Here is a 23,306-nt window from a genome sequence, read left to right on the forward strand (position 1 = left end):
GCTCAACAATTGAGCTTTTCTCCCTTAGTTTGTAGGCTAAGAAAATCGTCGGAGGTCTTATACCTTTTGACGTGGGCACGAGCCTAAAATCCCAATTTCAGCCCTCAAAACATCTCATATGTTTTGCGACGTTTCAAAACCGTCTTCGGTGCCTCGATTCTAAACCGTTTAACTGAACTATCACGTAGTTATCAAAATGTGTATGTCAGATGTTCGCAACTCCACAGACGACGTTCGAGGTTCAGCACACTGAGCGGTGCATTAAGGACATAAGCCTTCTATGAAGCAATGAGGACAATCCTCAGTTTACGGACCTAGTCCGCATAATTGCTACTATCAACTTTCAACTAAATTTTCTCTAGGAACATATCTAAACCGTAGAACTAAAGCGCGAGCCACGACATAATTTGCGAAGACCTTTTGACTATGTTCAGGATAATTAAGTTCATCTTATGAACTCCCACTCAGATAGACATCCCTCTAGTCATCTAAGTGATTACATGATCCGAGTCAACTAGGCCGTGTCCGATCATCACGTGAGACGGACTAGTCAACATCGGTGAACATCTTCATGCTGATCGTATCTACCATACGACTCATGCTCGACCTTTCGGTCTTCTGTGTTCCGAGGCCATGTCTGTACACATGCTAGGCTCGTCAAGTCAACCTAAGTGTTTCGCGTGTGTAAATCTGTCTTACACCCGTTGTATGTGAACGTTAGAATCTATCACACCCGATCATCACGTGGTGCTTCGAAACAACGAGCTGTCGCAACGGTGCACAGTTAGGGGGAACACCTTCTTGAAATTTTAGTGAGGGATCATCTTATTTACTACCGTCATTCTAAGTAAACAAGATGCATAAACATGATAAACATCACATGCAATCAAATAGTGACATGATATGGCCAATATCATTTTGCTCCTTTTGATCTCCATCTTCGGGGCTCCATGATCATCATCGTCACCGGCATGACACCATGATCTCCATCATCATGATCTCCATCATCGTGTCTCCATGAAGTTGCCTCGCCAACTATTACTTCTACTACTATAGCTAACGGTTAGCAATAAAGTAAAGTAATTACATGACGTTTATGTTGACACGCAGGTCATAAATAAATTAAGACAACTCCTATGGCTCCTGCCGGTTGTCATACTCATCGACATGCAAGTCGTGATTCCTATTACAAGAACATGATCAATCTCATACATCACATATATCATTCATCACATCCTTTTGGCCATATCACATCACATAGCATACCCTGCAAAAACAAGTTAGACGTCCTCTAATTGTTGTTTGCTTGTTTTACATGGCTGCTATGGGTTTGTAGCAAGAACGTTTCTTACCTACGCAAAACCACAACGTGATATGCCAATTGCTATTTACCCTTCATAAGGACCCTTTTCATCGAATCCGATCCGACTAAAGTGGGAGAGACAGACACCCGCTAGCCACCTTATGCAACTAGTGCATGTCAGTCGGTGGAACCAATCTCACGTAAGAGTACGTGTAAGGTCGGTCCGGGCCGCTTCATCCCACAATGCCGCCGAATCAAGATAAGACTAGTAACGGCAAGCATATTGAACAAAATCAACGCCCACAACTACTTTGTGTTCTACTCGTGCATAGAAACTACGCATAGACCTAGCTCATGATGCCACTGTTGGGGAACGTAGCATAAATTCAAAATTTTCCTACGTGTCACCAAGATCTATCTATGGAGTCATCTAGCAACGAGGGAGGAGTGGATCTACATACCCTTGTAGATCGCGCGCGGAAGCGTTCAAGAGAACGGGGTTGATGGAGTCGTACTCGTCGTGATCCAAATCACCGATGATCCTAGCGCCGAACGGACGACACCTCCGCATTCAACACACGTACGGAGCAGCGACGTCTCCTCCTTCTTGATCCAGCAAGGGGGAGGAGAGGTTGATGGAGATCCAGCAGCACGACGGCGTGGGGGTGGAAGTAGCGGGATTCCAACAGGGCTTCGCCAAGCGCTGCGGGAGGAGGGAGGTGTGTCATGGGAGGGAGAGGGAGGCGCCAGGGCTTAGGTAAGGTTGCCCTCCCTTCCCCCCACTATATATAAGGCCAAGGGAGAGGGGGATGGTGTTGGAAATATGCCCTAGAGGCAATAATAAAAGTATTATTATTATATTTCCTTGTTCATGATAATTGTCTTTTATTCATGCTATAACTGTATTATCCGGAAATCATAATACACGTGTGAATACATAGACCACAATATGTCCCTAGTGAGCCTCTAGTTGACTAGCTCGTTGTGATCAACAGATAGTCATGGTTTCCTGGCTATGGACATTGGATGTCGTTGATAACGGGATCACATCATTAGGAGAATGATGTGATGGACAAGACCCAATCCTAAGCATAGCACAAAGATCGTGTAGTTCGTTTGCTAGAGCTTTGCCAATGTCAAGTATCTCTTCCTTTGACCATGAGATCGTGTAACTCCTGGATACCGTAGGAGTGCTTTGGGTGTATCAAACGTCACAACGTAACTGGGTGACTATAAAGGTGCACTACAGGTATCTCCGAAAGTATCTATTGTTTTATGCGGATTGAGACTGGGATTTGTCACTCCGTGTAAACGGAGAGGTATCTCTGGGCCCACTCGGTAGGACATCATCATATGCGCAATGTGACCAAGGAGTTGATCACGGGATGATGTGTTACGGAACGAGTAAAGTGACTTGCCGGTAACGAGATTGAACAAGGTATTGGATACCGACGATCGAATCTCGGGCAAGTAACGTACCGATAGACAAAGGGAATTGAATACGGGATTGATTAAGTCCTTGACATCGTGGTTCATCCGATGAGATCATCGTGGAACATGTGGGAGCCAACATGGGTATCCAGATCCCGCTGTTGGTTATTGACCGGAGAACGTCTCGGTCATGTCTGCATGTCTCCCGAACCCGTAGGGTCTACACACTTAAGGTTCGATGACGCTAGGGTTATAAAGGAAGCTTGTATGTGGTTACCGAATGTTGTTCGGAGTCCCGGATGAGATCCCGGACGTCACGAGGAGTTCCGGAATGGTCCGGAGGTAAAGATTTATGTATAGGAAGTCCTGTTTCGGCCATCGGGACAAGTTTCGGGGTCATCGGTATTGTACCGGGACCACCGGAAGGGTCCCGGGGGCCCACCGGGTGGGGCCACCTGCCCCGGGGGGCCACATGGGCTGTAGGGGGTGCGCCTTGGCCTACATGGGCCAAGGGCACCAGCCCCAAGAGGCCCATGCGCAAGGAAACTTGGGGAGGGAAGAGTCCTCAAGGGGGAAGGCACCTCCGAGGTGCCTTGGGGAGGATGGACTCCTCCCCATCCTTAGCCGCACCCCTTCCTTGGAGGAGGGGGCAAGGCTGCGCCCTCCCCCTCTCCCTTGGCCCTATATATAGTGGGGAAAAGGAGGAGCAATCATACCTAAGGCCTTTGGTTGCCTCCCTCTCCCTCCCGTGACACATCTCCTCTCCCGTAGGTGCTCGGCGAAGCCCTGCGGGATTGCCACGCTCCTCCACCACCACCACGCCGTTGTGCTGCTGTTGGATGGAGTCTTCCTCAACCTCTCCCTCTCTCCTTGCTGGATCAAGGCGTGGGAGACGTCACCGGGCTGTACGTGTGTTGAACGCGGAGGTGCCGTCCGTTCGGCACTTTGATCATCGGTGATCTGAATCACGACGAGTACGACTCCATCAACCCCGTTCACTTGAACGCTTCCGCTTAGCGATCTACAAGGGTATGTAGATGCACTCTCCTTCTACTCGTAGCTGGTTTCTCCATAGATAGATCTTGGTGACGCGTAGGAAAATTTTGAATTTCTGCTACGTTCCCCAACAGTGGCATCATGAGCTAGGTCTATTGCGTAGATTCTTTGCACGAGTAGAACACAAAGTAGTTGTGGGCGTTGATGTTGTTCAATATGCTTACCGTTACTAGTCCAATCTTGTTTCGACGGTATTGTGGGATGAAGCGGCCCGGACCGACCTTACACGTACTCTTACGTGAGACAGGTTCCACCGATTGACATGCACTTGGTGCATAAGGTGGCTAGCGGGTGCCAGTCTCTCCCACTTTAGTCGGAACGGATTCGATGAAAAGGGTCCTTATGAAGGGTTAATAGCAATTGGCATATCACGTTGTGGTCTTGCGTAGGTAAGAAACGTTCTTGCTAGAAACCCATAGCAGCCACGTAAAACATGCAACAACAATTAGAGGACATCTAACTTGTTTTTGCAGGGTATGCTATGTGATGTGATATGGCCAAAAGGATGTGATGAATGATATATGTGATGTATGAGATTGATTATGTTCTTGTAATAGGATTCACGACTTGCATGTCGATGAGTATGACAACCGGCAGGAGCCATAGGAGTTGTCTTTATTTATTGTATGACCTGCGTGTCATTGAAGAACGCCATGTAAATTACTTTACTTTATTGCTAAACGCGTTAGCCATAGAAGTAGAAGTAGTCGTTGGCGTGACAACTTCATGAAGACGCGATGATGGAGATCATGATGATGGAGATCATGGTGTCATGCCGGTGACGATGATGATCATGGAGCCCCGAAGATGAAGATCAAAAGGAGCAAAATGATATTGGCCATATCATGTCACTATTTGATTGCATGTGATGTTTATCATGTTTATGCATCTTGTTTACTTAGGACGACGGTAGTAAATAAGATGATCCCTTACAAAATTTCAAGAAGTGTTCTCCCCTAACTGTGCACCGTTGCTACAGTTCGTCGCTTCTAAGCACCACGTGATGATCGGGTGTGATGGATTCTTACGTTCACATACAACGGGTGTAAGACAGTTTTACACAGCGAAAACACTTAGGGTTAACTTGACGAGCCTAGCATGTGCAGACATGGCCTCGGAACACGGAGACCGAAAGGTTGAGCATGAGTCGTATAGTAGATACGATCAACATGAAGATGTTCACCGATGATGACTAGTCCGTCTCACGTGTTGATCGGACACGGCCTAGTTGACTCGGATCATGTGATCACTTAGATGACCAGAGGGATGTCTATCTAAGTGGGAGTTCATAAGATGAACTTAATTATCTTGAACATAGTCAAAAGACCTTTTGCAAATTATGTCGTAGCTCGCGCTTTAGTTCTACTGTTTTAGATATGTTCCTAGAGAAAATATAGTTGAAAGTTGATAGTAGCGATTATGCGATCAGTAGAAAGCTTATGTCCTTAATGCACTGCTCAGTGTGCTGAACCCCAAACGTCGTTTGTGGATGTTGCGAACATCGGACATACACGTTTTGATAACTACGTGACAGTTCAGTTAAACGGTTTAGAGTTGAGGCACTAAAGACGTTTTCGAAACGTCATGGAACATATGAGATGTTTTGAGGGCTGAAATTGGGATTTCAGGCTCGTGCCCACGTCAAGAGGTATGAGACCTCCGACGATTTTCTTAGCCTGCAAACTAAGGGAGAAAAGCTCAATCGTTGAGCTTGTGCTCAGATTGTCTGAGTGCAACAATCACTTGAATCGAGTGGGAGTTGATCTTCCAGATGAGATAGTGATGTTTCCCCAAAGTCATTGCCACCGAGCTGCTAGAGCTTCGTGATGAACTATAACATATCAGGGATAAATAAGATGATCCTTGAGGTATTCACGATGTTTGACACCGCGAAAGTAGAAATCAAGAAGGAGCATCAATTGTTGATGGTTGGTGAAACCACTAGTTTCAAGAAGGGCAAGGGAACAAAGGGATACTTCATGAAACGGCAATTCAGCTGCTGCTCAAGTGAAGAAACCCAAGGTTGAACCCAAACCCGAGACTAAGTGCTTCTGTAATAAGGGGAACAACCACTGGAGCAGCATTACCCTAGATACTTGGTAGATGAGAAGGCTGGCAAGGTCGATAGAAGTATATTGGATATACATTATGTTAATGTGTACTTTACTAGTACTCCTAGTAGCACCAGGGTATTGGATACCGGTTCGGTTGCTAAGTGTTAGTAACTCGAAATAAAAGCTACGGAATAAATGGAGACTAGCTAAAGGTGAGCTGACGATATATGTTGGAAGTGTTTCCAAGGTTGATATGATCAAGCATCGCATGCTCCCTCTACCAACGAGATTGGTGTTAAACCTAAATAATTGTTATTTGGTGTTTGCGTTGAGCATAGACATGATTGGATTATGTCTATTGCAATACGGTTATTCATTTAAGGAGAATAATAGTTACTCTATTTATTTGAATGATACCTTCAATGGTCTTGCACCTAAAGGAATGGTTTATTGAATCTCGATCGTAGTGATACACATGTTCATGCCAAAAGATAGTAATGATAGTACCACTTACTTGTGGCACTGCTACGTAAGTCATATCGGTATAAAACGCATGAAGAAGCTCCATATTGATGGATCTTTGGGCTCACTCGTTTTTTTGAAAAGTTTGAGACATGCGAACCATGTCTATTGGTGTATATGCATGAAGAAACTCCATGCAAATGGACCGTTTTGACTCACTTGATTTTGAATCACTTGGGACATGCAAATCATACCACATGGGCAAGATGACTGAAAAGCCTCGTTTTCAGTAAGATGGAACAAGATAGCAACTTGTTGGAAGTAACGCATTTTGATGTGTGCAGTCCAATGAGTGCTGAGGCATGCAGTGAACATCGTTATGTTCTTACTTCACAGATGATTCGAGTAGATGTTGAGTATATTTACTTGATGAATCACGAGTCTGAATTATTGAAAGGTTCAAGTAATTTCAGTGTGAAGTTGAAAGATCGTCGTGACAAGAGGATAAAAGATCTATGATATGATCATAGAGATGAATATCTGAATCACGAGTTTGGCATAGAATTAAGACATTGTGGAAATTGTTTCACAACTAATACAGCCTGGAACACCATAGTGGGATGGTGTGTCCGAACATCATAGTTGCACCCTATTGGATATGGTGCGTACCTTGATGTCTCTTATCAAATTACCACTATCGATCATGGGTTAGGCATTAAAGACAACCACATTCACTTTAAATAGGGCACCACGTAATTCCGTTGAGATGACACCGTATGAATTATGGTTTAGAGAGACCTAAGTTGTCGTTTCTTAAAAGTTTGGGGCTGCGACGCTTATATGAAAAAGTTTCAGGTTGATAAGCTCGAACCCAAAGCGGATAAAATGCATCTTCATAGGAAACCCAAAAACAGTTGGGTATACCTCCTAATTCAGATCCGAAAGCAATATGGATTGTTTCTAGAATCGGGTCCTTTCTCGAGGAAAAGTTTCTCTCGAAAGAATTGAGTGGGAGGATGGTGGAGACTTGATGAGGTTATTGAACCGTCTCTTCAACTAGTGTGTGGCAGGGCACAGGAAGTTGTTCCTGTGGCACCTACACCAATTGAAGTGGAAGCTTATGATATTGATCATGATACTTCGGATCAAGTCACTACCAAAACCTCGTAGGACGACAAGGACACGTACTACTTCGGAGTGGTAAGGTGATCCTGTCTTGAAGGTCATGTTGCTAGACAACAATGAACCTACGAGCTATGGAGAAGCGATGGTGGGCCTGAATTCCGACAAATGGTTAGAAGCCATGAAATCCGAGATAGTATCCATATATCAGAACAAAGCATGGACTTTGATGGACTTGCCCGATGATCGGCAATCCATTGGGATAAATGGATCTTTTAAGAAGAAGACGGACGTGGATGGTAATGTCACCATCTATGAGGCTCGACTTGTGGCGAAGATTTTTTCACAAGTTCAAGGAGTTGACTACGATGAGATTTTCTCATCCGTAGCGATGCTTAAGTCCGTCGGATTCATGTTAGCATTAGCTGTATTTATGAAATCTGGCAGATGGATATCAAAACGAGTTTCCTTACCAGTTTTCGTAAGGAAAGGTTGTATGCAATACAATCAGAAAAGTTTTGTCGATCCTAAGGATGCTAAAAGGTATGCTAGCTCCAGCGATCCTTCTAAGGACTAGAGTAAGCATCTCGGAGTTGGAATGTACGCTTTGATGAGATGATCAAAGATTTTGGATTTATACAAAGTTTATGAGAAACTTGTATTTCCAAAGAAGTGAGTGGGAGCACTATAGAATTTCTGATGAGTATATGTTGTTGATCAGAGATGATGTAGAATTTCTAGAAAGCATATAGGGTTATTTGAAAGGTGTTTTTCAATAGAAAACCTGGATTAAGCTACTTGAACATTGAGCATCAAGATCTATAAGGATAGATCAAAATGCTTAATAATACTTTCAAAATGAGCACATACCTTGACATGATCTTTAAGGTGTTCAAGATGGACCAGTCAAAGAAGGAGTTCTTGCCTGAGTTGTAAGGTACGAAGTTAATACTTAAAGCTCGACCACGGCAGAATAGAGAGAAAGGACGAAGGTCGTCCCCTATGCTTAAGACGTAGGCTCTTCAGTATGCTATGCTGTGTACCGCACCTGAAGTGTGCCTTGCCATGAGTCAGTCAAGGGGTACAAGAGTGATCCAAGAATGGCTCACAGGACAGCGGTCAAAGTTATCCTTAGTAACTAGTGGACCAAGGAATTTTCTCGATTATGGAGGTGGTAAAAGAGTTCGTCGTAAAGGTTACGACGATGCAAGCTTGACACCTATCCGGATAGCTCTGAGTAGAGAGACCGGATACATATAATGGAGCAATAATTTAGAATAGCTCCAAGTAGAACAGTTATTTGGAATGGCTCCAAATAGAGCGTGGTAGCTACATCTAGGAGATGACATAGAGATTTGTAAAGCACACACGGATCTGAAAGGTTCAGACCCGTTGACTAAAACCTCTCTCACAAGCAACATGATCAAACATAAAACTCATTGAGTGTTAATCACATAGTGATGTGAACTAGACTACTGACTCTAGTAAACTCTTGGGTATTAGTCACATGGCGATGTGACCTGTGAGTGTTAATCACATGGCAATGTGAACTAGATTATTGACTCTAGTGCAAGTGGGAGACTGTTGGAAATATGCCCTAGAGGCAATAATAAAATTATTATTATTATATTTCCTTGTTCATGATAATTGTCTTTTATTCATGCTATAACTGTATTATCCGGAAATCGTAATACACGTGTGAATACATAGACCACAATATGTCCCTAGTGAGCCTCTAGTTGACTAGTTCGTTGTGATCAACAGATAGTCATGGTTTCCTGGCTATGGACATTGGATGTCGTTGATAACGGGATCACATCATTAGGAGAATGATGTGATGGACAAGACCCAATCCTAAGCATAGCACAAAGATCGTGTAGTTCGTTTGCTAGAGCTTTGCCAATGTCAAGTATCTCTTCCTTTGACCATGAGATCGTGTAACTCCTGGATACCGTAGGAGTGCTTTGGGTGTATCAAACTTCACAACGTAACTGGGTGACTATAAAGGTGCACTACAGGTATCTCCGAAAGTATCTATTGTTTTATGCGGATTGAGACTGGGATTTGTCACTCCGTGTAAACGGAGAGGTATCTCTGGGCCCACTCGGTAGGACATCATCATATGCGCAATGTGACCAAGGAGTTGATCACGGGATGATGTGTTACGGAACGAGTAAAGTGACTTGCCGGTAACGAGATTGAACAAGGTATTGGATACCGACGATCGAATCTCGGGCAAGTAACGTACCGATAGACAAAGGGAATTGAATACGGGATTGATTAAGTCCTTGACATCGTGGTTCATCCGATGAGATCATCGTGGAACATGTGGGAGCCAACATGGGTATCCAGATCCCGCTGTTGGTTATTGACCGGAGAACGTCTCGGTCATGTCTGCATGTCTCCCGAACCCGTAGGGTCTACACACTTAAGGTTCGATGACGCTAGGGTTATAAAGGAAGCTTGTATGTGGTTACCGAATGTTGTTCGGAGTCCCGGATGAGATCCCGGACGTCACGAGGAGTTCCGGAATGGTCCGGAGGTAAAGATTTATATATAGGAAGTCCTGTTTCGGCCATCGGGACAAGTTTCGGGGTCATCGGTATTGTACCGGGACCACCGAAAGGGTCCCGGGGGCCCACCGGGTGGGGCCACCTGCCCCGGGGGGCCACATGGGCTGTACGGGGTGCGCCTTGGCCTACATGGGCCAAGGGCACCAGCCCCAAGAGGCCCATGCGCCTAGGAAACCCTAAAGGGGGCGCAGCCCTCCCCTTCCCCTATATATATGAGGCCTAGGGGCTGCCCATAACACGCGATTTGATCTCTCGTTGGTGCAGCCCTACCTCTCTCCCTACTCCTCCTCTCCCATGGTGCTTGGCGAAGCCCTGCTGGATTGCCACGCTCCTCCACCACCACCACGCCGTTGTGCTGCTGTTGGATGGAGTCTTCCTCAACCTCTCCCTCTCTCCTTGCTGGATCAAGGCGTGGGAGACGTTACCGGGCTGTACGTGTGTTGAACGCGGAGGTGCCGTGCATTCGGCACTTGATCATCGGTGATTTGAATCACGACGAGTACGACTCCATCAACCCCGTTCACTTGAACGCTTCCGCTTAGCGATCTACAAGGGTATGTAGATGCACTCTCCTTCTACTCGTAGCTGGTTTCTCCATAGATAGATCTTGGTGACGCGTAGGAAAATTTTGAATTTCTGCTACGTTCCCCAACATATGGTGCAGGCTTGCCCCTTCCTCCAAGGAAGGGTGCGGCCAAGGGGGGAGGAGTCCATCCTCCCCAAGGCACCTCGGAGGTGCCTTCCCCTTTTAGGACTCTCCCCTCCTCTTGTCCCTTTGGCGCATGGGCCTCTAGGGGCTGGTGCCCTTGGCCCATGTAGGCCAAGGCGCACCCCCTACAGCCCATGTGCCCCCCGGGGCAGGTGGCCCCACCCGGTGGACCCCCGGGACCCTTCCGGTGGTCCCGGTACAATACCGGTGACCCCGAAACTTGTCCCGATGGCCGAAATAGCATTTCCTATATATAATTCTTTACCTCCGGACCATTCCGGAACTCCTCGTGACGTCCGGGATCTCATCCGGGACTCCGAACAACTTTCGGGTTACCGCATACTAATATCTCTATAACCCTAGCATCACCGAACCTTAAGTGTGTAGACCCTACGGGTTCGGGAGACATGCAGACATGACCGAGATGACTCTCCGATCAATAACCAACAGCGGGATCTGGATACCCATGTTGGCTCCCACATGTTCCACGATGATCTCATCGGATGAACCACGATGTCAAGGACTTAATCAATCCCGTATATGATTTCCTTTGTCTAGCGGTACGATACTTGCCCGAGATTCGATCGTCGGTATCCCGATACCTTGTTCAATCTCGTTACCGGCAAGTCTCTTTTACTCGTTCCGTAACACATGATCCCGTGATCAACTCCTTGATCACATTGTGCACATTATGATGATGTCCTACCGAGTGGGCCCAGAGATACCTCTCCGTTTACACGGAGTGACAAATCCCAGTCTCGATTCGTGCCAACCCAACAGACACTTTCGGAGATACCTGTAATGTACCTTTATAGCCACCCAGTTACGTTGTGACGTTTGGCACACCCAAAGCATTCCTACGGTATCCGGGAGTTGCACAATCTCATGGTCCAAGGAAATGATACTTGACATTAGAAAAGCTTTAGCATACGAACTACATGATCTTTGTGCTAGGCTTAGGATTGGGTCTTGTCCATCACATCATTCTCCTAATGAGGTGATCCCGTTATCAACGACATCCAATGTCCATGGTCAGGAAACCGTAACCATCTATTGATCAACGAGCTAGTCAACTAGAGGCTTACTAGGGACATGGTGTTGTCTATGTATCCACACATGTATCTGAGTTTCCTATCAATACAATTCTAGCATGGATAATAAACGATTATCATGAACAAGGAAATATAATAATAACTAATTTATTATTGCCTCTAGGGCATATTTCCAATAGCAAGATGGAGGAGAACAGTTCTGTCAGTGAGCATATACTCAAAATGTCTGGGTATAATAATCACTTGATTCAGTTGGGAGTTAATCTTCCAGATGACTGTGTCATTGACAGAATTCTCCAATCACTGCCACCAAGCTACAAGAGCTTCATGATGAACTATAATATGCAAGGGATGAATAAGACTATTCCCGAGCTCTTCGCGATGCTGAAAGCTGCGGAGGTAGAAATCAAGAAGGAGCATCAAGTGTTGATGGTCAACAAGACCACTAGTTTCAAGAAAAAGGGCAAAGGGAAGAAGAAGGGGAACTTCAAAAAGAACGGCAAGCAAGTTGCTACTCAAGAGAAGAAACCCAAACCTGGACCTAAGCCTGAAACTGAGTGCTTCTATTGCAAGCAGACTGGTCACTGGAAGCGGAACTGCCCCAAGTATTTGGCGGATAAGAAGGATGGCAAGGTGAACAAAGGTATATGTGATATACATGTTATTGATGTGTACCTTACTAATGCTCGCAGTAGCACCTGGGTATTTGATACTGGTTCTGTTGCTAATATTTGCAACTCGAAACAGGGACTACGGATTAAGCGAAGATTGGCTAAGGACGAGGTGACGATGCGCGTGGGAAACGGTTCCAAAGTCGATGTGATCGCAGTCGGCACGCTACCTCTACATCTACCTTCGAGATTAATATTAGACCTAAATAATTGTTACTTGGTGCCAGCGTTAAGCATGAACATTATATCTGGATCTTGTTTGATGCGAGACGGTTATTCATTTAAATCAGAGAATAATGGTTGTTCTATTTATATGAGTAATATCTTTTATGGTCATGCACCCTTGAAGAGTGGTCTATTCTTGTTAAATCTCAATAGTAGTAATACACATATTCATAATGTTGAAGCCAAAAGATGCAGAGTTGATAATGATAGTGCAACTTATTCGTGGCACTGTAGTTTAGGTCATATCGGTGTAAAGCGCATGAAGAAACTCCATACTGATGGACTTTTGGAACCACTTGATTATGAATCACTTGGTACTTGCGAACCGTGATTCATGGGCAAGATGACTAAAACGCCGTTCTCCGGTACTATGGAGAGAGCAACAGATTTGTTGGAAATCATACATACAGATGTATGTGGTCCGATGAATATTGAGGCTCGTGGCGGATATCGTTATTTTCTCACCTTGACAGATGATTTAAGCAGATATGGGTATATCTACTTAATGAAACATAAGTCTGAAACATTTGAAAAGTTCAAGGAATTTCAGAGTGAAGTTGAAAATCATCGTAACAAGAAAATAAAGTTTCTACGATCTGATCGTGGAGGAGAATATTTGAGTTACGAGTTTGGTGTACATTTGAAAAATTGTGGAATAGTTTCGCAACTCACGCCACCCGGAACACCACAGCGTAATGGTGTGTCCGAACATCGTAATCGTACTTTACTGGATATGGTGCGATCTATGATGTCTCTTACTGATTTACCACTATCATTTTGGGGATACGCTCTAGAGACGGCCGCATTAACGTTAAATAGGGCACCATCAAAATCCGTTGAGACGACGCCTTATGAACTGTGGTTTGGCAAGAAACCAAAGTTGTCGTTTCTGAAAGTTTGGGGCTGCGATGCTTATGTGAAAAAGCTTCAACCTGATAAGCTCAAACCCAAATCGGAGAAATGTGTCTTCATAGGATATCCAAAGGAGACTATTGGATACACCTTCTATCACAGATCCGAAGGCGAGACTTTTGTTGCTAAGTTCGGAAACTTTCTAGAGAAGGAGTTTCTCTCGAAAGAAGTGAGTGGGAGGAAAGTAGAACTTGACGAGGTAACTGTACCTGCTCCCTTATTGGAAAGTAGTACATCACAGAAAACTATTTCTGTGACACCTACGCCAGTTAGTGAGGAAGCTAATGATGATGATCATGAAACTTCAGAACAAGATACTACTGAACCTCGTAGATCAACCAGAGTAAGATCCGCACCAGAGTGGTACGGTAATCCCGTTCTGGAAGTCATGCTACTAGATCATGATGAACCTACGAACTATGAAGAAGCGATGGTGAGCCCAGATTCCACAAAGTGGCTTGAAGCCATGAAATCTGAGATGGGATCCATGTATGAGAACAAAGTATGGACTTTGGTTGACTTGCCCGATGATCGGCAAGCAATTGAGAATAAATGGATCTTCAAGAAGAAGACTGACACTGACGGTAATATTACTGTCTACAAAGCTCGACTTGTCGCAAAAGGTTTTCGGCAAGTTCAAGGGATTGACTACGATGAGTCCTTCTCACCCGTAGCGATGCTTAAGTCTGTCCGAATCATGTTAGCAATTGCCGCATTTTATGATTATGAAATTTGGCAGATGGATGTCAAAACTGCATTCCTGAATGGATTTCTGGAAGAAGAGTTGTATATGATGCAACCAGAAGGTTTTGTCGATCCAAAGGGATCTAACAAAGTGTGCAAGCTCCAGCGATCCATTTATGGACTGGTTCAAGCCTCTCGGAGTTGGAATAAACGCTTTGATAGTGTGATCAAAGCATTTGGTTTTATACAGACTTTTGGAGAAGCCTGTATTTACAAGAAAGTGAGTGGGAGCTCTGTAGCATTTCTGATATTATATGTAGATGACATATTACTAAATTGGAAATGATATAGAATTTCTGGATAGCATAAGGGATACTTGAATAAGAGTTTTTCAATGAAAGACCTCGGTGAAGCTGCTTACATATTAGGCATTAAGATCTATAGAGATAGATCAAAACGCTTAATTGGACTTTCACAAACCACATACCTTGACAAAGTTTTGAAGAAGTTCAAAATGGATCAAGCAAAGAAAGGGTTCTTGCCTGTGTTACAAGGTGTGAAGTTGAGTAAGACTCAATGCCTGACCACTGCAGAAGATAGAGAGAATATGAAAGATGTTCCCTATGCATCAGCCATAGGATCTATCATGTATGCAATGTTGTGTACCAGACCTGATGTGTGCCTTGCTATAAGTCTAGCAGGGAGGTACCAAAGTAATCCAGGAGTGGATCACTGGACAGCGGTCAAGAACATCCTGAAATACCTGAAAAGGACTAAGGATATGTTTCTCATATATGGAGGTGACAAAGAGCTCATCGTAAAAGGTTACGTTGATGCAAGCTTTGACACTGATCCGGACGATTCTAAATCGCAAACCGGATACGTGTTTACATTAAACGGTGGAGCTGTCAGTTGGTGCAGTTCTAAACAAAGTGTTGTAGCGGGATCTACATGTGAAGCGGAGTACATAGCTGCTTCGGAAGCAGCAAATGAAGGAGTCTGGATGAAGGAGTTCATATCCGATCTAGGTGTCATACCTAGTGCATCGGGTCCAATGAAAATCTTTTGTGACAATACTGGTGCAATTGCCTTGGCAAAGGAATCCAGATTTCACAAGAGAACCAAGCACATCAAGAGACGCTTCAATTCCATCCGGGATCTAGTCCAGGTGGGAGACATAGAGATTTGCAAGATACATACAGATCTGAATGTTGCAGACCCGTTGACTAAGCCTCTTCCACGAGCAAAACATGATAAGCACCAAGGCTCCATGGGTGTTAGAATCATTACTGTAATCTAGATTATTGACTCTAGTGCAAGTGGGAGACTGAAGGAAATATGCCCTAGAGTCAATAATAAAGTTATTATTTATTTCCTTATATCATGATAAATGTTTATTATTCATGCTAGAATTGTATTAACCGGAAACATAATACATGTGTGAATACATAGACAAACAAAGTGTCACTAGTATGCCTCTACTTGACTAGCTCGTTAATCAAAGATGGTTATGTTTCCTAACCATAAACAAGTAGTTGTTATTTGATTAACAGGATCACATCATTAAGTGAATGATCTGATTGACATGACCCAATCCACTAGCTTAGCACCCGATCGTTTAGTATGTTGCTATTGCTTTCTTCATGACTTATACATGTTCCTATGACTATGAGATTATGCAACTCCCGTTTACCAGAGGAACACTTTGTGTGCTACCAAACGTCACAACATAACTGGGTGATTATAAAGGAGCTCTACAAGTGTCTCCAAAAGTACATGTTGGGTTGGCGTATTTCAAGATTAGGATTTGTCACTCCGATTGTCGGAGAGGTATCTCTGGGCCCTCTCGGTAATGCACATCACTTAAGCCTTGCAAGCACTGCAACCAATGAGTTAGTTGTGGGATGATGTATAACAAAATGAGTAAAGAGACTTGCCGGTAACAAGATTGAACTAGGTATTTGGAATACCGACGATCGAATCTCGGGCAAGTAACATACCGATGACAAAGGGAACAACGTATGTTGTTATGCGGTCTGACCGATAAAGATCTTCGTAGAATATGTAGGAGCCAATATGAGCATCCAGGTTCCGCTATTGGTTATTGACCGGAGACATGTCTCGGTCATGTCTACATTGTTCTCGAACCCGTAGGGTCCGCATGCTTAAGGTTACGATGACAGTTATATTATGAGTTTATACATTTTGATGTACCGAGGTTTGTTCGGAGTCCCGGATGTGATCACGGACATGATGAGGAGTCTCGAAATGGTCGAGACATAAAGATTGATATATTGGAAGCCTATGTTTGGATATCGGAAGTGTTCCGGGTGAAATCGGGATTTTACCGGAGTACCGGGAGGTTACCGGAACCCCCCGGGAGCTAAATGGGCCATGATGGGCCTTAGTGGAAAAGAGAAGAGGCAGCCCTACATGGGCCGCGCGCCCCTCCCCTCCCTTGGTCCGAATAGGACAAGGAGAGGGGGCCGACCCCTCTCTCTCTTTTCCCCCTCCGCGAATCCTATTCCAACTAGGATTGGGAGGGGGGAATCCTACTCCCAGAGGGAGTAGGAGTCTCCTGGCACGCCCTCCTTGGCCGGCCGCCTCCCCCTTTAGTCCTTTATATACGGAGGCAGGGGCACCCTAGAGATACACAAGTTGATCCACGTGATCTATTCCTTAGCCGTGTGCGGCGCCCCAGCCACCATAGTCCTCGATAATATTGTAGCGGTGCTTAGGCGAAGCCCTGCAGCAGTAGTACGTCAAGATCGTCACCACGCCGTCGTGCTGACAGAACTCTTCCCCGACACTTTGCTGGATCGGAGTCCGGGGATCGTCATCGAGCTAAACGTGTGCTAGAACTCGGAGGTGCCGTAGTTTCGGTGCTTGATCGGTCGGATCGTGGGGACGTACGACCACATCAACCAAACGCTTCCGTTGTCGATCTACTAGGTATGTAGATCATACTCCCCCTCTCGTTGCTATGCATCACCATGATCTTGCGTGTGTGTAGGAATTTTTTTGAAATTACTACGAAACCCAACAGGATCTACATGTGAGGCGGAGTACATGGCAGCCTCGGAGGCAGCACAAGAGGCAATCTGGGTGAAGGAGTTCATTACCGACCTATGAGTCATACCCAATGCGTTGGGCCCGATGACTCTCTTCTGTGACAACACTGGAGCTATTGCCCTTATCAAGGAGCCCAGGTTTCACAGGAAGACCAGGCATATCAAGCGTCGCTTCAACTCCATTCGTGAAAGTGTTCAAAATGGAGACATAGATATTTGTAATGTACATACAGACCTGAATGTGGCAGATCCGTTGACTAAACCTCTCCCTAGAGCAAAACATGATCAACACCAGAACTGCATGGGTGTTCGATTCATCACAATGTAACTAGACTATTGACTCTAGTGCAAGTGGGAGACTGTTGGAAATATGCCCTAGAGGCAATAATAAAATGATTATTATTATATTTCTTTGTTCATGATAATTGTCTATTTTTCATGATATAATTGTGTTATCCGGAAATCATAATACATGTGTGAATACATAGATCACAACACGTCCCTAGTGAGCCTCTAGTCGACTAGCTCGTTGATCAAAAGATAGTCATGGTTTCCTGGCTATGGACATTGGATGTCATTGATAACGGGATCACATCATTAGGAGAATGATGTGATGGACAAGACCCAATCCTAAGCATAGCTCAAATATCGTGTAGTTCGTTTGCTATAGCTTTTCCGAATGTCAAGTATCATTTCCTTAGACCATGAGATTGTGCAACTCCCGGATACCGTAGGAGTGCTTTGGGTATGCCAAACGTCACAACGTAACTGGGTGACTATAAAGGTACACTGCGGGTATCTCCGAGAATGTCTGTTGGGTTGGCACGAATCGAGACTGGGATTTGTCACTCCGTATGACGGAGAGGTATCTCTGGGCCCACTCGGTAATGCATCATCATAATGGGCTCAATGTGACCAAGTGGTTGATCACGGGATCATGCATTACGGTACGAGTAAAGTGACTTGCCGGTAACGAGATTGAACAAGGTATTGGAATACCGACGATCGAGTCTCGGGCAAGTAACGTACCGATTGACAAAGGGAATTGTATACGGGATTGATCGAATCCTCGACATCATGGTTCATCCGATGAGATCATCGAGGAGCATGTGGGAGCCAATATGGATATCCAGATCCCGCCGTTGGTTATTGACCGGAGAGTCATCTCGGTCATGTCTGCGTGTCTCCCGAACCCGTAGGGTCTACACACTTAAGGTTCAGTGACGCTAGGGTTGTTGAGATATTAGTATACGGTAACCCGAAAGTTGTTCGGAGTCCCGGATGAGATCCCGGACGTCACGAGGAGTTCCAGAATGGTTCGGAGGTGAAGATTTATATATAGTAAGTCAAGTTTCGGCCATCGGGAAGGTTTTCGGGGTAATCGGTATTGTACCGGGACCATCGGAAGAGTCCCAAGGGTCTACCGGGTGGGGCCACCTATCCCGGAGGGCCCCATGGGCTAAAGTGGGAGGGGAACCAGCCCCTAGTGGGCTGGTGCGCCCCCCATGGGCCTCCCCCTGCGCCTAGGGTTAGGGGTGGGGGCGCCCCACTTGGCTTGGGGGGCACTCCACCCCCCTTGGCCGCCGCCCCCCCTTGGAGATTCAATCTCCTAGGGCCGGCGCCCGCTAGGGGTCCTATATATAGTGGGGGGGAGGGCAGCCGCACCCTAGCCCCTGGCGCCTCCCTCTCCCTCCCGTGACACTCCTCCCTCTCCCTGAGCTTGGCGAAGCCCTGCCGAGATCACCGTTGCTTCCACCACCACGCCGTCGTGCTGCTGGATCTTCATCAATCTCTCCTTTCCCCTTGCTGGATCAAGTTGGATGAGATGTCTTCCCAACCGTACGTGTGTTGAACGCGGAGGTGCCGTCCGTTCGGCAGTAGGTCATCGGTGATTTGGATCACGACGAGTACGACTCCATCAACCCCGTTCTCTTGAACGCTTCCGCGCGCGATCTACAAGGGTATGTAGATGCACTCCCCTCTTCCTCGTTGCTAGATGACTTCGTAGATTGATCTTGGTGATGCGTAGAAAATTTTAAAATTCTGCTACGTTTCCCAACACTTTCTACATATATCATAGCAAACTGCACACAACCGCCCGCATCAGATGCAGAGATAAACCAAACCAGAAGAAGTGGAGGAGGGATTCACACCTGGTTGAGGCTTTGGCGAGAGGGCAATATGCAGCGCCTACGCCAGCTTGGGTGCCATGGGCACATGCTAGTGACTACCAATATAGCAACATACGAATACTTGGACTTGATCATCCGGCTGTAGTATATATATTCAACTTTATCCTCCATTTGGGATCCAGAAAACAAGTTCATCGCTAGGAAAAGTTAAGATTTCTCGTGCTAGTCAAGTAGTACCAAACGTGTATATGTTGAGAGAGCAGGTGGGACGGGCTTACCTAGTCCCCGGAGGCGCAATCAGGGGAAGCAGGAAGGAAGGAGCTCCGAGGTACAGCCAGCCACAACCAATGGCGGTGTGCGCTGCTGCTGCGTCTGCGTGTGCGTGTGGAAGGGAAAAGGGATGGCGCATCAGGTTGGGGAGAATAGAAGAGAAGATCAAAGAGGAGAAGGGAAGGGAGGGCGAGAGATCGAGTACCTACGGTCGGGGCAGGGGGAGAGCGGAGGAAGCTCCCGGCGCGCGAGCATCTCCAACAACGACGCACGAAGTAGTCGTAGCAGACGGTCCTCTCCCGTCCGGCGCGATTCCTCTTGCGACCTTGGCGGACCAGGGAGCGCCATGTGGTGCCCTGCCCTGCTCGATCTGGCCGCCGCCGCCGTCTGAGGAAGAGCATCTCTGTCTCTCCTTCTTTCTGATGAGGGGAGGGGAGGGGAGGGGAGGCCGGCGGCATGGTCCGAGAGGGACTGGGAGAGGTCGGCGGCGGCGGCGATGTGGTCTGAGAGATGGAGGGGTTCCGCAATGGCGGTGGAGGTCTCCGAGGCCGCGTCGAGGGCACAAGGATTCGGGTGCGAGCTTCTGGCTATTTTTCGTAGGTTAACCGTCGTAAATTTTTCTTAAACGATTTTCTGTCCATGAACCGTAGTGTTTCACAACTGGTATCGTGGTAGTATATCGATTTTTTTGTCAGTCTCGAGAGGTGGGATCGAGGACGAAAATTAACCGTTTTTAATGAGACGAAAATTGACCGGTGCAGACTACCAACTGCTCCATTAGGAATAGAGATACATTACGGTCTTGAAACTGTCCCGAAGGAGAGGTAAAAGAGCTAAGACCAATGCCATTTCTTTAATTAGCCACCTATGCATAGGACTCAATGTCTCCCACTTAGATGATCTGTATACTTCGTTTGCTACTCGTTCTAGCAGCTTTACTCCCGACATCAACGCCTCTTTACTTTACGCCTTTATCTGCAAAATGAAACTGATCTATTTGTCAAATGGTCCAAAATAAATCAACTTTATAATAATTATTAGATCATTATACAAAATCCAAAAATAAATGCAAGCACCAGGATTTGAACCCTGATGAGCTGGGGTACCACAGTCCCTCTAACCATTCAACCACAGATTGGTTCACATTATGGAAGGGTGTAGTTAGGTCTTGATGAGTGAGATTCAACCAAGTCTCAGTCAAGTGATATAACATGCAAGATAAAAAAATAAAAAAAACTATTTTTTTCATAAATCTTAATGCAAGATCTCACGGATATATAGGATCGACGATGCACGATCGGAAGAGAGTATGAAGATCTTGGCAACTCTAGACATGGCCGTTCAAAAACCGTTTGACTCGACCGTTTACTGTACACTACGTACTCCACTATTTGCCAGGTCAGTCGGAGGTCATCACGCGTGCACACGCAATGCAAAGTCTCTCCTACGTGTGCGTTCCACTGGCGCCGTTCGTCGTCAACATGAGCACCCTGCTCTGGTCAAACCGCACGCGCTCTATTTATATTCTCCCGACGCCACCAGCTCCATCTCCATCACCTGCCTTCACCAACCATGGCCGCGTATTGCTCTCTGCTGCTGGCCTTGCTCCTCCTCGCGCTCTCCTCCTCCTCGCCGGCGTCGGCGGCGACCCCGTATGGCATCGAGTTCCCGCAGTTCAACGCCGCCGTCGCCGACGCCGGCTGCGACGGCAAGCTGGTCGCCGAGGAGGAGGCGCTCGCGCGCCGGGTCCCGCCGCTCAAGCTCCACATGACCCACCGGTCCGCCGCGGCTGGCGCGACGGGGACGGGCTCCTTCTTCCTCGACTCGGCCGAGAAAGACGCCGTCCGCATCGACACGATGCACCGGAGGGTCGCCCTGTCCGGCTCCGGCGCGGGGCAGAGGGGTTCGGCGCCGAGGAGGGCGCTGTCGGAGCGGGTCCTGGCCACGGTGGAGTCCGGCGTGGCGGTCGGCTCCGGGGAGTACCTGGTGGACGTGTACGTGGGCACGCCGCCGCGCCGGTTCCGGATGATCATGGACACCGGCAGCGACCTCAACTGGCTCCAGTGCGCGCCCTGCCTCGACTGCTTCGAGCAGAGCGGCCCCATCTTCGACCCGGCGGCGTCCACCTCCTACCGCAACGTCACCTGCGGCGACGAGCGCTGCGGCCTCGTCTCCCCGCCGGCGCCCAGGGAGTGCCGCAGGCCACGGAGCGACCCCTGCCCCTACTACTACTGGTACGGCGACCAGTCGAACACCACCGGCGACCTGGCGCTCGAGGCCTTCACCGTCAACCTCACGGCCACCGGGACCCGGCGCGTGGACGGCGTGGCGTTCGGGTGCGGCCACCAGAACCGCGGCCTCTTCCACGGCGCCGGCGGGCTGCTGGGGCTCGGCCGCGGCCCGCTCTCGTTCGCGTCGCAGCTGCGCGGCGTCTACGGCGGGCACGCCTTCTCCTACTGCCTCGTGGAGCACGGCAGCGCGGCCGGGAGCAAGGTCATCTTCGGGCACGACGACGCGCTGCTGGCGCACCCACAGCTCAACTACACGGCCTTCGCGCCAGCCACGGACACGGACACCTTCTACTACCTCCAGCTCAAGTCCGTCCTCGTGGGCGGGGAGGCGGTCAACATCTCCTCCGACACGCTGGCCGCCGGCGGCACCATTATCGACTCCGGGACGACGCTGAGCTACTTCCCGGAGCCGGCGTACCGGGCGATCCGGCAGGCGTTCATCGACCGCATGAGCCCGTCCTACCCGCTCATCGCCGGGTTCCCGGTGCTGAGCCCGTGCTACAACGTGTCCGGGGCCGGAAAGATCGAGGTGCCGGAGCTGGCGCTGGTGTTCGCGGACGGCGCGGCGTGGGAGTTCCCGGCGGAGAACTACTTCATCCGGCTGGAGCCGGAGGGGGTGATGTGCCTGGCCGTCCTGGGCACGCTGCGCTCCGGCATGTCCATCATCGGCAACTACCAGCAGCAGAACTTCCACGTGCTCTACGACCTCGAGCGCAACCGGCTCGGCTTCGCGCCGCGGCGGTGCGCCGAGGTCTAGGCCGGCCGGCCGGCCGCCGGCCGCCGTCCATTATTCCATTTTGACTGATTGATTCGACTGATTGGTCGGTCGGTTGTGCTCCACGTACTTAGGTAGGTAAAAAAGCGGCTGTGCTAACTGTATTGGAAGAACGAGCAAAGTGGGTTGGGTGTAGAAATTTTGGCACCGGGTTTTCGTATCTTACGAAGCCACGTACGTAGGTGGCTGCTAACACTTTGCTTATTTATTTTTTGCAAGACTTCGGGTCTTGTGTTCATACGTACGTAGATTACTGCTCAGGTGTGTGGAATTAGTTCGGTGCTCATTTTCGTCTTAAATGGATGGAAAGAGATGTAAATAATGTTTTTGAAACTATGCCTCATGTGTTGCAGAAATGTCTTTTGAGTCGTCCCCATCATGAGGATGACAGGTCCGTTTCGTTATTTCCGTGGTCGGCATTCCACGTTCAAAGCAAGGGAACGCGTTGCGTGCTTGCTGCTGCTTTATCCGGAAAGGGGCATGAAAACAATAACAATCCTAAGCAGGACCGAT

General features: G+C 47.4%; 1 protein-coding gene across 1 annotated transcript; it reads left to right on the forward strand.

Moving 5' to 3' along the window:
* The first annotated feature begins 20,253 nt into the window (after positions 1 to 20,253).
* On the forward strand, positions 20,254 to 23,033 carry LOC119334024 (aspartic proteinase nepenthesin-2-like). The gene is made up of 2 exons (XM_037606700.1): positions 20,254 to 20,337; positions 21,270 to 23,033. The coding sequence occupies exons 1-2, from the start codon at positions 20,254 to 20,256 to the stop codon at positions 22,773 to 22,775; spliced, it is 1,590 nt and encodes a 529-aa protein (XP_037462597.1). The 3' UTR covers positions 22,776 to 23,033.
* Positions 23,034 to 23,306: the final 273 nt, after the last annotated feature.

The sequence above is a fragment of the Triticum dicoccoides genome, chromosome 7A, assembly GCF_002162155.2.
Source record: "Triticum dicoccoides isolate Atlit2015 ecotype Zavitan chromosome 7A, WEW_v2.0, whole genome shotgun sequence".
Taxonomy (NCBI): domain Eukaryota; kingdom Viridiplantae; phylum Streptophyta; class Magnoliopsida; order Poales; family Poaceae; genus Triticum; species Triticum dicoccoides.